Below are 15,844 nucleotides of genomic sequence, written 5' to 3' on the forward strand. Positions count from 1 at the left end.
AGGAGTGAGATATTGAAGTAATGGAACTAGAGGAATAACTTTGCTGATAGAAACCAATATTTTTAGTACAGGGTGGAGAAAACAGGTAAAAAAGAATGGAAGTGTTGTTTTTTAATGCCTGTCAATTAAAGAGTAGAGGTTTTGAATTGCCTAATTTACTGAATGATCTTATGTAATACCTTATTTGTGCTCACATGAATACATCATATACACACTTTGTTTATTTTTATTTATTTATTTATTTTTGGAGATGGAGTCTTGTTCTGTCACCCAGGCTGGAGAGCAGTGGTGTGATCTCGGCTCACTGCAACGTCTGCCTCCTGGGTTCAAGCAATTCTCCTACCTCAGCCTCCTGAGTAGCTGGGACTACAGGCACAGGCCGCCATGCCTGGCTAGTTTTTGTGTGTGTGTGTGTTTTAGTAGAGACGGGGTTTCACCATTTTGCCCAGCCTGGTCTCAAACTCCTGAGCTCAGGCAATCTGCCTGCCTCGGCCTCCCAAAGTGCTAGGATTACAGGCATGAACCACCACGCTGGCCCGTATACACACTTTAAAAATACCTTATCTTGCCAGGCGCAGTGGCTCACGCCTGTAATCCCAGCACTCTGGGAGGCCGGGGCGGGCGGATCACGAGCTCAGGAGATCGAGACCATCCTGGCTAACATGGTGAAACCCCGTCTCTACTATAAATACAAGAAAGTTAGCCGGGCATGGTGGCGGGCGCCTGTAGGCCCAGCTACTTGGGAGGCTGAGGCAGGGGAATGGCGTGAACCCAGGAGTTGGAGATCACACCACTGCACTCCAACCTGGGCATCAGAGCGACACTCCATCTCAAAAAACAAAAAACAAAAAACACTTCATCTTTATTGACTGCTTTCTAGAAAGGGGTCAGGCACTGTACCAAAACCATAACATGTTCTTACTCAGTACTTACAATAATCCTCTGAGATGGTACTCTTCCCCACTTTTAAAGGGGGCTTGTATCAAATATTAAGTAACTTGCCTAAGATCGTATAACTCAGAACTTTACTCTGAAACCTATGTGTCTAATCACCATACCTATGGACTTGACTACAAGATATGTGTGGGAGAATGCAAAATGTTAATTGTTTGTGTACTAGCACCGAGGCTCACTGTTCTCTTCTATGTATGTTTGAAAATTTTTATTTAGTATTCTAAACTTCCGTTTTCTCATTGAATAGGAATAATTATAGTAGTATTTACCTTAGTGGTAACATGAAATAAAACGTGTACTTGTAAAACATTTCGCAGAGTGCCGGTTCATTATAAGCACTTGACAAATAGTAACTATTACTGTTTTCCTGGACAGTCTGATCACCATTACTATTAACTATAACCAAATTTATTGAGCACCTGGGACACTCTGCATCTGGTGCCTTACGCATCTTACCTCTTAATTATCACAACCATGTTGAAAAGGAGAAGGTATTTCCCCATTCAAAAATGGGAAAATTGGTACTAGAGGAGATTAAGTAAATTAAGGTCACAGAGCAGAGTAATGGTGGAACTGGGACTTGAGTTCTAGGTTCCATTGAGTTCCAGTAAATTCATCTGATTTTTGCTTGGAAAATGTAAATTTTATACATTAGAATGTATATCAGTTAAGGATGTCAAAATCAATTTTGGTCAAAATACCAAAATCTTCACATTAATTTCAAACCAAATATCAGTTTAACATATGCCATTATCTGTAACTCCTTTTTTTAAAATAAATTTAGAGTTGACATATGCGTGTTTTTATTTAAAAGTAGACAGTTATTGGTTGCTATTTTAAGGTAATCATACTGTTTCTTTAGTTTTCATTAAGTAGTTGTTTTGCTATTTTTCAGGTAGATATAGTTGTAGGTACTCCGGGAAGACTAGATGACTTGGTGTCAACTGGAAAGCTGAACTTATCTCAAGTTAGATTCCTGGTCCTGGATGAAGCTGTATGTTGAAATATAAGCATGCTTTTTTAAAAGTTGACTTATATTTTTTGAGATAAAATATATACAATGAAGAAGAAAGATAATTCAGTCATGATCCTACCGCCTAATCATTGTTATCAGTTTGGTATATTTTCATATACTCTTTTTATTTATATATTATTTTGTGTAGTTGAAATCAGGATATGAGGAATCTGGGAAAATTTTTAAAAATTTTACGTAATATCATAAGTATTTCCTGTAATTGTTTGTAAATAGAAATGCTGTCTAGTGGCCTACCATATGGCTACTTCAGGCCCATTATATAGCTACTTCATGGTATGTGTGATTACTCCTATTACTAGGTATGTAGGTAGGTATGATTTTTACCCCAAATAACCAGCTTTGTTTGTACATACATTGTCTACATACTATAAATTTGTTCCTTGTGTCAGAGATACAAAATGTAGACCATCTGGAAGGACATAAATGTGTTTGAGGCTCTTAGACATACTTCCAAATCATTTTCAAGTTGGGTTTAGCTAGTTCCTCAGCACTGAGGGTTTTTAATTTTTTATATGGAAAGTCTGTTGAAGGATATATGTTAGAAGCTGTTGACTGGCGTTTTCATTCTAGATTATTAGATTATGGTTTTGGATTATTTGTTGTCATTTCTTCATATTTTAGTCACAAGGAACTTAAAATTGAATTTATAATTTATCTTTAAATATCCAACAAACAGTTTTGAAAATATAAGACTATGTATATATATGAATTAGTTTCCTTATATTTTGTTTGATTTAGAAAAAAAGATTTTTGATACTGATTAAAACTTATTTTCTATACTGATTAAAAGTTTAATTTATTCTTTGCTTCTCATGCAGGATGGGCTTCTTACTCAAGGTTATTCTGATTTTATAAATAGGATGCACAATCAGATTCCTCAGGTTACCTCTGATGGAAAAAGACTTCAGGTATAAAATTATCAATGCATCTTAAAATACATGTAAACAATTGTTACGTATTAACGTTACGGGATCCTAGGAGGTGTTGATTTTCTGGCTGGAAACCTCTGCGGCCAGTGGTGCCTTAGGCTGAGTTTTGCTCAGTTCCGCCCACTTGGCCTGGCAGGCTGTGCTCAGCTCTCACTACCAGCCTGGACCCCATGCCTCCCAAGGGTGAGCCAGGCACAGAGTGGCGAGGGGTGTATGAGCAAACGTGGGGTCTGGCCACTGCGCACAGCCAGGTACACTGGCTGTGGCAGGGTGGGTAGCTCCAGGCATTGGCATGGGGACCGGCTCTCTGTGGGACTGGTGGCCTGGCCCCCAGGCTTCAGGACTTCCCCAGTTTGAAGGTGGGGCTTCACCGGGGACTAGCCCCCTTCCGCCCAGGAGCCTGTCTGCCTCCTGCCACTGTTCATGGTGCCCAGGCTGTTCATGCCAAGGGGCATCTGTAGGCCAGCCCTGGGCCATCCTCAGCCTGCCTTGGCCATGCTCCCAGGGTGGCAGTGGGTTGGTGTATCAGTGCTGCCTCAAGTGTGCACACCCAGCTGGGTTGTGACAGCGCCCAAGCTCGGCCTTAACTTTGTTCTGTGATCATAGTGGGTGTTGACAGCAGGGAGAGGCCAGGCAGTGGGAGCAGACATCTCTGAACCTATTGGGGCAACGGAGGGCCTTTTAGGGGCCCCCGAGTGCAGAGATGCCTGGGTCTGCAGCCACAACTTGGGCAGCTGCAGCCATGCCTGGGATGGTGGGGCTCCTGCATGCTCCTGGCTCCCACCACCACCCTGGGCCCAGCTCCATCTCAGGGCTCCTCTCTGTCTGCCCCTCTGTGCCCAACCTCGCTGCTCCCTCTCTGGCAGGCGACTCGGCCCAGCCCCATTGAAGTGACTCCCAGGACAGCGGGCTCCAGGGCCCTCCCATGGGTGGACTCTGGGGACTGTCCTCCTCCTCTCTTTGCCCTCCCCGTAGCGGTGGCAGGCAAGAGCGGCAACACGGGGCCCGCGTCCAGAGTGGTGGAGACTCTGTGTCTGGGAGTGAGTCCTGCCCAGCTTCGCAAAGGTTGGGGTGGCCCAGTCAGCTGCCTTGGGGATGCGGGGCACAGGGGACCTACCACCACCACTGCAGCTTCCGCAGCTGCTCTTGCTGCCACTGCTCGTGGCGCCCCACTGCAGCCAACATGATGGCAGCAGCCACTCCTGACGACCTGCCACTGCCATCATTAATGCTTATGAGCAGGGTCAAAGCGTTTTTGTTTGGTGCCCTCTCATGAAGTTTATTACTATGTAAAATGTTTTCTTTTTGTTACTGGACGAAATAGTATACTCAAAGGTAACATTCTTAAAAGCTGCTTTTAGAAATAGAAGGAAATCTGAGGAAGTTAGTTGGGTGTTGCAGAAAACTGTAAGTACAAATTCTTAGTTATTTTGTACTATAGAACATTTAGGGTTTGTTTTCCAGATCATTAGTACTGCTTCCTGTTCGAAGGAAAAATAACTTCAGCTATTGAAAAGTTGTTGTCTTCTCTTAGTTATATCCTTCTTTCTTAGGAAGCGTTTAAGAAGGACAAGCTTTTGAGAGAAGGGGGCAGATAGTAATATAGGATTTTTGGTTTAAAAAACTTCTCATTTTACTTAGTTTTTATAGGAACTTGAGGAAGAGATGGCATGATTTCTATGTGACAGTGAGGGGACTGAACCTCAGAGAGATCAACCTGCCCAAAGTCATACCTCTAGTTGTCGCTGCATAGAGTAAAGTGTTGAACTTATCTTTGGAGTCCAGGCTAGCACACTTTGTGTTTCATATCAGTGTTTGTGTGATTTAATAATTATTATAAAAGTTCAGCTCAATTTGGGATTTCCTCTTCTTAGGTGATTGTTTGCTCTGCCACTTTGCATTCTTTCGATGTAAAGAAACTTTCAGAGAAGATAATGCATTTTCCTACCTGGGTTGACTTAAAAGGAGAAGACTCTGTTCCAGATACTGTACACCATGTTGTTGTCCCAGTAAATCCCAAAACTGACAGGCTCTGGGAAAGGCTTGGAAAAAACCACATTAGAGTAAGTGATTTATAATATTAACATTTATGAACATTTATGTAGAATAAAGCAATTTATAAACTAGCTTAGGCTCTTAGTGATGCTTAAGGCAGTCAGTTATTGTATCAAAGAAAAGTCCAATACATTGTAGACCCTTAGACATTTAAAAAGCACTGAATAAGTGATGGACTCCATCTTTTATTTTTCTCTCTTCATAATATTACTTTTGTGATCAGCTTCCTTGATATAATTTTTATAAGTAAATAACATATATATACCTAATTTCAGACACAGTGATTTCCATTTTTAGTAGTATTTTAGTAGGAGCCCTCATAGGTGTCCTCTTGATGTACTTTTTTCTAAAAACCAATTTCATGTGGTCATCTTGTCACTTTCTTCACTGTGATTAGATTTGCCTTTATATAGTAAGGTTATGTTTATTATAAATATGCGATATTTTAGAAACCACGTTATCATTATTATTATTACCTTTAAAAGTGGCCTTAGACCTATAGTTAATGAAGGGTTTTTCCAAATCTGAAGGATGATTTTGCCTACAGATTATGTTATAAAGACATGTATTTGAAATGCAGTCTAAAGACAAATATAATTCTCCCTTTTAAAAAATGGCATCTATTCTGAATCATTGTTTAACCACTCCTCTATCCTGTTTTTATTCCTTGTTTTTGATAGACTGACGATGTACATGCAAAAGATAACACAAGACCTGGTGCTAATAGTCCAGGTGAGTTAAAAGAGTCAAACGTGTTGAAAGATTTTGAAAATGAAATTTATACCTTACCTATTCTCATGAAGGATGTGAGGTGACCTGCAAAATTAGAACAGGAAATTTGGAAATAAAGACAATAAAAATAATAAAAAATAAATGGAGAAAAAGCTGATACTCGTCAACTTAGAGGAATATGAATCATTGAATTTATTTATTTTTTGTTTTTTAATTTTTTGAGACAGAGTCTCGCTCTTGTCACCCAGGCTGGAGTGTAATGGCACGACCTCAGCTCAAGGCAACCTCCGCCACCTGGGTTCAAGCAGTTCTCGTGCCTGAGTCTCCCAAGTAGCTGGGATCTCCTGCCACCACACCTGGCTAATTTTTTTGTATTTTTAGTAGAGCTGGGGTTTCACCATGTTGGCCAGGGTGGTCTTGAACTCCTGACCTCAGGTGATCCTCCCACCTCGATCTCCCAAAGTGCTGGGATTACAGGTATGAGCCACTGTCCCTGGCCTTAATCATTGAATTTAGATGTTAGTCTTCTGGCATCTAAATCACAATTTTTTTTTTTTTTGAGAGAGGGTCTCACTCTGTCGCCCAGACTAGAGTGCAGTGGTGCGATCTCGGCTCACCGCAACCTCTGCCTGCCAGGCTTAAGCAGTTCTCCTGCCTCAGCTTTCCTGAGTAGCTGGGATTACAGGCACGCGCCACTACCACCCAGCTAATTGTATTTTTAGTAGAGACGAGGTTTCACCATGTTGGCCAGGCTGGTCTTGAACTCCTGACCTCAAATGATCCACCCACGTTGACCTCACAAAGTGCTGCGATTACAGGCATGAGCCACTGCATCCAGCCACAAATATTTTTGATTATCTAAATCTCATTGATCATAGGAAACCAGCAAATTTTTCTAGAGAGATTATTTTATACTGACCCTGAATTCAAGAAGAAATAATCGTGTAAGTTTCTCATATCAGGGATATTGCATAACAAAGAAAAATTTCTTTAGCTACAGCTTTGCAAAAGATACTGAAATGATTTTGAAATAGTTGTTTGTTGACTTTTTTGTGTGTGGTAGAATATACATAACATAAAACTTTGCATTTTAACTATTAGTGTACAGTTCATTGGCATTAAGTACATTTGTATTGTTGTACAATCATCACCACTATCCATCTCCAGAACTTTTTCATCTTCTTAAACTGCAAATCTGTACCATTAAATATTTATCAATTTTTAAAAAACCTAACATTAAATTCTGCCTCAATGAAGATTCTTCTGTGCAGAGCTGAGACACGTTGTTTCAGGTTAAATAGTGTTTTGAAAGTATAGGAAGGTACATCCTGATACAAGGATGGTGCTTAGAAAACCTGGAAGAATGAATCTTAAACGCATTAGGCTGCGTGTCTGACATCAGATGTTTCAGGTGGATCATTCATTGGTGAGGGTCAGACTCCGTTTGCTTCATGGTTGAATTCACAGGCAGGTTTTCAATTATATCAAAAAGGTGCATTATCTGAAATCTTGATTAAAGATTTGAACTCAGGTTTATGTGTAGTTCTAAATTAACTAAACACGTACTTAGTTATCCTTATTGTTGGAGAAGAGCAGAGACAGTATTTGAAAATCTGTCATCCCACTGTTTGAGAATGCATTCTATAAAATTCCAGTTTTTATTCCTCCTTATATTTTTCTTGCAAAAATTTTGCTTAGTTTAGACTACAATTAGAGATGATCAGAGAGACCTTAGAAATACTTTGGGTCACAGAATTAACGTCTTACGTTCAGTGGTTGAGGAATAACAATTGTAGCACAGCTTCACACTGAAAAATAGAGTTGGAGGATGGTGACGAAGAAATTACTAGATTTTTGTGTTGAGGTTTTTACTGCTTAGAGTGAAGTATGAACTTTCTGGTATTTAGATTGATTTAGAAAGTACATTATTTTTAAAAGGAGTTAAAATAATTGTATAAAGCATTTATTGAGCATTTAGGGAAGTTCATGCAAGGCAGAATATGATTTGTTCTTCATGAGGGATGAGAACAGTTTTGCTGTGAGTATGTATTTCTGTTAGTTTGTACGTATGTATGAGTATGTTCCCTCATAAGAGGTATGGTTATAGATGTTTGTATACTACATAAAGTAGCACAAAAAATATTAACAGAAACAAAAATAAATGAATGAATGGATTAACTCACTGTTTTACTCTATCTTCTTGTCCTTGTCTATGTATAATACTTTTATTAAAACAGGTATTCTTTTTTGGGAAAATTAAGCAGTCAGTCTATGACTATAATTATGTGTATTCATGACAAATTCAGATTGAAATTCTGTTGGTTTTTGTTGTTGTTATGGTATTCAAGAGATGTGGTCTGAAGCTATTAAAATCCTGAAGGGGGAGTATGCTGTCCGGGCAATCAAGGAACATAAGATGGATCAAGCAATTATCTTCTGTAGAACCAAAATTGACTGTGATAACTTGGAGCAGTACTTTATGCAACAAGGAGGAGGTAATTTTTTCTTACTTGAAATAAATTATGTTTATTTCCTCTTGTGATAGATTATTAATCTCATGTTGATGCAATCTAGAATACATGCACAGAATTTAAAGCAGTGATGGCATATTTTAAGTATCTATGCTTATTCAGTACTTTTCCATATGATAAGCCCTAGAAAAAACGAGAGAATTTTCCACATAGGTACATTTTCATTACAGTGAACTTGAATCACAGCATTCTAAGGGTTTTATATCATTTGGAAGAAGGATAAAGTTATTTATTAGTCTTAAAATTTAAAATGTGATCACTGAAATAATAGAATGTATGTCTTTTAAACCAGTAGATGGGGAAAAGCGAACGAGGAAAAAATCCTGATCTAAGCAAGAGCAAAAAAGGAAGGGGAATAAAATGAGAAAAATTATGGTTAGAAATTATAGAATAAGATCAATGTTGGAAAAATCTGAATGTATGAGTAAATACTGTAAGTATCAGTGGACAAAGTCTTCTGTTATAAGGCATGGATTGTTGGACTGGATGAAATCTAGCAATATGCTGTTTACATGGAGCATACCCAAAATCTGAGGACACGGAAAGATGGAAAGGAAAAGGAATGAAAAAATATTGTGCATGTGTCAGCTAAAATATTAACCAAAAGAAAGCCAGTTTAGCTATATTATTAAGAGATGCAGTAGACTTTAAGACAAATATTATTAGAAATAAAGAGTTACTATGTAATAAAATATCCAAGCTACAATGAAACTATAAGGGTTCAGATTTTATGCTTCTTATAACTTCGAGTGTGTAAACTGTATTAGTGTGTTCTTATGCTGCTGTGAAGAACTGCCTGAGACTGGGTAATATGTAAAGGAAAGAGGTTTAATTGACTCACAGTTCTGCAGAGTGGGGACAGCAAACATGCCCTTCTTCACATGGCCGCAGGAAGGAAAAGTGCTGAGCAAAGTAGGAAAAGCCCCTTATAAAACCATCAGATCTCATGAGAACTCAGTCACTATCATGAGAACAGCATGAGGGTAACCACTCTCATGATTCCATTATCTCCCACCATTCCATTACCTCCCACATGTGGGGGTTATGGGAACTACAATTCAAGATGAGATTGGGGTGGAGACCCAGCCAAATTATATCATAAACCAACATGGAAAAATTCTCAATCAGTTGTTATGGAAATGCAAAATAAAATGACAGTATAATACCATTGTACATGCTAAACTAAAAATACAACACCGAATTTTGGCTATGGAGCAACTGCATACAGTTGGTGAGAATAGATTGTTGATGAGAATATAAAATGGTATGAGCACTTTAGCAAAGGGTCTTGCAGTCTTTTATAAAACTAAAAATGTTGTCTTATGGCCTAACAATTAAACTCCTAGATGTTTACCCAGGATCAATGAAAACACATATTGACAAAAAGGTGCTAGAATGGCCATAGCAGCTTGATTTATAATATTCTAAAACTGAAAACACACTAAGTGTCCATCAGTAGGAGAATGGATAAACAAAGTGTGAAATACAATGGAATACTACTCAGCAGTGAAAAGGAACAGACTTTTCCTTGCTGAGTAGACACAGCAACCATGGATGAATCTCAGAAACCTTATGCCAAATTGAAGAATTCTTACACAAGAATATATACTGTATGAATCTATTTATATGACATTTTTTAAAAGTCAAAACTAATCTATGATGGAAAAAATATCAGAACAGTAGTAGTCCCCACAAGGGTGGCAGCAGGGATAGGTTGGGAAAGGATATGAGGGTATTCTTTGGTGTGATAATGATGTTCTGTATCCTAATGGGACTTCCTCAGCAAATCTACTTAAGATTTGTAGGTTTTCTTGAATACAACTTCTACCTCAAAAGAAAAAACTAAACAAATATTGAATTCTAGTTAATTATATGCATGCTGAACTGTGTACTGATGTCTGCAATTTACATTGAAATGTACAAAAATATAAAGATGAGTTGATGGATGGACACAGGTATAGGTAGATACGTGGTTAAAGCAAGTATAGTAAAATGTTAATTGTTTAATCTAGGTGGTGGGTATACAACTGTTCATCATTAAAATTATTTCAATGTCACTACATGTTTGAAAATATAAATGTTGGAAAAATGTAAAAAGTAAAAATTGGCAGCTATACAAGGTAACATACAAATCCCATTGTACTGAGGAAAGATTAACACATCTTGTTATAACTGATGTACTTCAAGGAGAGAAAACTCAAGAAGGATATAGAATATTTGAACTAATAGTCATATAAAGAACACATTACACTGTTCATTATAGTGAGCACTTAAGTAACACTTTTTTTTTTTTTCCAAGTCCTGGGAAACAGACTTGCTTGGTTGTTGTAGTGACTGTTTTGTAGTACTTATTTTCTTCCTATCAATGTTTTGAATGGAGGAGTTGATTATGTAGTAAGGAGTACTGTTGATTAAGTAGTAATATCCCTTAGTTACTTTGATCCTCCTTCCCTAAATATTCTGGATGTGGATGTTACTTCTGCCTAGAAAACAAGTTTACCACACCATTACTAACACTCAAACACAATATATACCAGATTATAGGGGTTTAAAAGAAGGGATTAGGCCGGGCGCGGTGGCTAAAGCCTGTAATCCCAGCACTTTGGGAGGCCGATACAGGCGGATCACGAGGTCAGGAGATCGAGACCATCCTGGCTAACACGGTGAAACCCCATCTCTACTAAAAAATACAAAAAACTAGACAGGCGAGGTGGCGGGCGCCTGTAGTCCCAGCTACTCGGGAGGCTGAGGCAGGAGAATGGCGTAAACCCGGGAGGCGGAGCTTGCAGTGAGCTGAGATCTGGCCACTGCACTCCAGCCCGGGCCACAGAGCAAGACTCTGTCTCAAAAAAAAAAAAAAGAAGGGATTAAAGCATCCCTGTCCCCTTCACACATACCCTAACCAGAGAGTTCCAGTGTGTATTTGATACTTCCCTAAACCACTTGAATTCAGGATGCAATGAAATCTCAGCTGTATGCCTCTAGAAGTTCTGGTTAGCTGTTATTTCACTCTGCATAATTGATTTTTGTGTTATTCATTTTGAATAGATATCTTTCAAAATGTATTGTTTCCTTGAATTTTCAAGTATACTTACTGAACTTAATTTACTTTGGAGAACAGTTAAGTGGCATAATTGTTATTTTGTTACCTCCCAGTGGTTACTCTTTTTGTTACTGTGTCTATTTGAAGAGTTTTCTTTTGGGGGCTTGGCTTACCACTGCACCTGCCTCTAAAATAGCACCTCTCCATCTTTACAGTTTGCTGCTTTGAATCTTCTGTGGCCATAAATAACTAGATAACTATGTTGCTTAAAATAACTTGAGAAGAGAGCAGGCTTATGGGCATGGCCTTTTAGGAAGCACATTAACTTGATGAAGCTTAATTTTGATTCCTCCAAGAATGATCTCTTTTCCCTACTTTTTAAATCTTAGCTTTATGGAGGATAGTGATGTTCCTGGTATACACATAGGCATGTTGGTTGGCACACTGCTTGATCCACTCCTCCTGCAGATTGCAAAGGGTAACTTAAGATGCCTTAAAAGCAGGACGACTTTAACGCTCCATAGAGTTCATTTTAATGGTACTTCATTTGTGACAGAAATTGTGTTAACCATGGTTTATAGCAAGTTGGGGCACAGATTTTTATGGAATTGTGTGACACTATTGTAGTCTGATTTTTATTGGCTTTTTTACATGATCTTAGGCGGAAGATTTTCCAAGGTTAAATGCTTAATGTGCTTTTCACTAGGACCTGATAAAAAAGGACACCAGTTCTCATGTGTTTGTCTTCATGGTGACAGAAAACCTCATGAGAGAAAGCAAAACTTGGAAAGATTTAAGGTACTGATATATGTGGTTGATTGTTTCCTTAATACTTAAGAGGGGCATTATATCTCGTTTTAAGTAGTTCCAGTTAATATTATTAAAGCAGTTATTGTCCTAGAAATTTCAAAATGTTTCTACCCTAACTAATGTGTCATCATCATGACAGGGATTAGTGATTGTTGACACTCAAATGGTAAATGACACATTCTCTATCAGCACACTACTATAACAAGAATTTTCAATTTTAGAAATTTTAGTTAAATTATTTCAGGTAGCTATTTTTAGGAGAAGTATCATTGGATAGCTAAGCCATGTCTATAAGCCTTAAAAATAGTCTCCAGCAATAGCCATAAGGAACTTAATTTGTAGATTAATTAAGACAGGTATCAGAATATGGTTATGTAGAATTAAAGTTATTTTGATACTGTTTGGGGCAGACCTTTCCGGTTATGTTCTTGCAGCACGTGAACGGATCATACAGCTCTTGGTGTAGTTGGGTAGGGCTTGAGCCATTTAGAGCTAAATGTCAGTAACCTCTCTACATCCAAGCAGTCTCATTAATTTAATAGACCCCAGTGTATAGTATAAGTATCATTTTCTAAGAAAAAAGATTGCAAGTATTGGGTTGAAGAACTTTGACTTCTGTTTCCATGCTGGGCGTAATCGATGCAGATGTGAAAACACGTCGCATGGCCTCGTTCTAATGTGTGCTACCCTTCTCGACCTTAGGCATTTTTCCGGACCATAAGTCAGTATACCCTTTTTCCCTCCTCCAGATCTCTAATTTTGCTGTGCCTTGAGGCACAAATGACATCGAAAGGCTAATTTGTATTTATTGGTGAGCACCAGGGGCCTACCCTCATTTTCCTCCCCTTGAGAATTTTGTCTGTTACAAAAAGTGTGCCTCCAGGTAAAATATCTAGTATTCTGGGTTTATTTGAATGTAAGAGTAAAGATAATGCTTATGTCTGTACATTGTATTCTGTTTTATCCTTCTCTTCAATTTCTGAAGATATTTCTGAAGATTAAGCCAAGTTTTAACAATAGTTTAATATCTTTGAGTAGAAAAAGAAAAGCAAAAATGAACCAATCTCTGATTTAATCACCTTAAATGTCATGTTTCAGCAGATCATGACATACAACTTCAAGACTTGGTCCAGTAAATTAGGAGTATGTGGACCTCTAATCCGATAGTAACAATTGAGTTTTTAGAGGTCTCATTTAGTGGAAGGATAGCATTTGTTTTTATTGTTTAGTATATGTGCTAACAAACTCCTTTCTCTCTTCTCTGTTCTCTTTAGAAAGGAGATGTAAGATTCTTGATTTGCACAGATGTAGCTGCTAGAGGAATTGATATCCATGGTGTTCCTTATGGTAAAAAGCAACTTTTTATGCCTGCAGTGTGATTGTTATGGAATCTAAAGTAAAGCCTTCTAATATGTTTGAAAAATTTAGAAACTAATGGCAATTGTTAATAATTGTTTTTGTTTACAGTTATAAATGTCACTCTGCCCGATGAAAAGCAAAACTACGTACATCGAATTGGCAGAGTAGGAAGAGCTGAAAGGTACTTCTGTAATTTTTTCTCCCCCATTTTTAAGCTTGTACGCTTTAGGAATAAAGTCTAATAGAACGCTTTTAACATCTTTCAGGATGGGTCTGGCAATTTCCCTGGTGGCAACAGAAAAAGAAAAGGTAATCTTTGTAGGGCTCTATTATATTCATTATGTGTGTTGTGATTTCAGATGCTGGAAATAAAAACAGTTTGATTTTCCTGTTTAAATTTAATTCAGCTGCATATGGAATACAAATGAACTTTTTAATGGCATTCTTTTCTGTATTCGTTGAATGGACAAATAATAGGGTGAAATTTAGAAAGGAAAAATGCAAAATATAATTTTTCCTACTAGCTTTATTGTAGTCATTTCCGCCAAAAACTATTTAAACATCTTCTGACATGGTGCCATGGAAGACTTTTCATGGTGAGGGCAGATTTATTTTGATATAATTACAAATTTATAGAAAAGTTGTATTGATAAGGAGCTCCCATATACTCACTGCAAAAATTCACTAGTTGTACATTTTGCATTATTTGCTTTATTAGTCTCTTATATAAAACATTTGAACTTATTTTTCTTTTGAACTTTATTTTTTATGTTAATCCTGACATAGTATGCTTCAATATTTACTTTTTCATCCTACTTTGAGAATTCCTTTTGATATCTGACACCCGTTTTAGGAAAACTTTTGTATTATTCTCAAAAAGAACTTTTTCAGAAGACCTATTTATTTAATGAGCTACTGAATAGTAGTAGTAATTGGATGATATATCATACCTATAATCTATTTTTCTAGTGCCTTGAGGACAGAAAATACTTAAAAACAAATTTAGAATAGGATATTTAGTGTGTCTCTATCTCCATGCATGTTAATATTTTTTCCTTTTTAAATTTAGGTTTGGTACCATGTATGTAGCAGCCGTGGAAAAGGGTGTTATAACACAAGACTCAAGGAAGATGGAGGCTGTACCATATGGTACAACGAGATGCAAGTAAGACTTGGAGTCAGGCTCACAAATAATGTATTAAAATGGTAAAATAGACAGCATTTATCTTCAAAAATTATATCTGGAAATTTTCTCTCCCTTACTTAGTTACTGTCTGAGATAGAAGAACACCTGAACTGTACCATTTCTCAGGTTGAGCCGGATATAAAGGTACCAGTGGATGAATTTGATGGGAAAGTTACCTACGGTCAAAAAAGGGCTGCTGGTGGTAAGCTTTGAATTATTTTAAATACTATTTTAAATGTAAATGTACCTGTTTTGAACTTCAGTTTGGGAAGGCAGTAATTTCATTTCATTAGGTTAAGAGTTATTTTTAACATGTTAATTGTTCCCCTGTTACCCTCATAGTACTTTGTCCATACCTGCCTTGTAGCATTTTTTAATTGTGTCATCTTTATGTGAATGAAAGACTTCAGCTTAGCTCTTTCTCTTGAAGTGTTAATATCATAAGAGTAGTTGAACATTTTGTGGAATTATTAGGAAACAAGAGCATAACAGGTGATTTTGAACAAGGAATTAGAAGCCTTTGACTTAATTCAGGTGGTAATTCAGCATATTATTTCCTCTGCCTGGGATGCCGTTTTGTTAGCTTGTTCCTGAAAAATTTTAAGACTCAGGCCTAACTAGTTGTTTCCAAGCCAAGGGTGGGTAGGGGTATTGGGACAGCTGTTAGTGAGGCCTAATTATTTATTTATATTGAAATAATTGATTTAACATTTTTTAAAGTCAAAGTTCTGGAGATAACTTGCCCAGTAGTACATTTTATTGCTACAAGTAATGTTTAAAGTGATATAATTGAGCCAAAGTATTGCTGACAAGTTATTTCAAGCATGTCATTTACATTACTTTGTTATTTGTGTGTGATGCAGGTGGAAGCTATAAAGGCCATGTGGATATTTTGGCACCTACCGTTCAAGAGTTGGCTGCCCTTGAAAAGGAGGCGCAGACATCTTTCCTGCATCTTGGCTACCTTCCTAACCAGCTGTTCAGAACCTTCTGATTTTTACATTTACTGAATAAGATTTGAGTAATGAAAGTCTGTAGTCTTAAAACTCTAAAACAGTTGTACTGCTTCCAGGCAGCAGTATTTATAGTAACGTAAGCTATTAATGCTAACTCTTGCATGTCAGGAAACATTAGTCTTAGGAATTCTTCAAAAAATGGCATCCCAATGAAAATAAATTTGATGACTATATTTTCATGAAGGTTTGTGTC

The 15,844-nt window shown here is 37.5% G+C and overlaps 1 protein-coding gene across 1 annotated transcript in view; it reads left to right on the forward strand.

Annotated features, from left to right (window-relative positions):
- Positions 1-15,834, forward strand: part of DDX1 (DEAD-box helicase 1) — a 38,216-nt gene extending 22,382 nt beyond the window's left edge. The window contains exons 15-26 of the mRNA XM_010354669.2: positions 1,850-1,948; positions 2,809-2,898; positions 4,794-4,982; positions 5,655-5,706; positions 8,055-8,201; positions 11,987-12,078; positions 13,365-13,437; positions 13,558-13,630; positions 13,716-13,758; positions 14,519-14,614; positions 14,717-14,837; positions 15,499-15,834. Coding sequence (XP_010352971.1) covers positions 1,850-1,948; positions 2,809-2,898; positions 4,794-4,982; positions 5,655-5,706; positions 8,055-8,201; positions 11,987-12,078; positions 13,365-13,437; positions 13,558-13,630; positions 13,716-13,758; positions 14,519-14,614; positions 14,717-14,837; positions 15,499-15,629 — 1,206 coding nt within the window. The 3' untranslated portion in view covers positions 15,630-15,834. The remainder of the gene's footprint in view (positions 1-1,849; positions 1,949-2,808; positions 2,899-4,793; positions 4,983-5,654; positions 5,707-8,054; positions 8,202-11,986; positions 12,079-13,364; positions 13,438-13,557; positions 13,631-13,715; positions 13,759-14,518; positions 14,615-14,716; positions 14,838-15,498) is intronic.
- The last annotated feature ends 10 nt before the right edge of the window (positions 15,835-15,844 follow it).

Source organism: Rhinopithecus roxellana, chromosome 17 (assembly GCF_007565055.1).
Source record: "Rhinopithecus roxellana isolate Shanxi Qingling chromosome 17, ASM756505v1, whole genome shotgun sequence".
NCBI classification, from domain to species: domain Eukaryota; kingdom Metazoa; phylum Chordata; class Mammalia; order Primates; family Cercopithecidae; genus Rhinopithecus; species Rhinopithecus roxellana.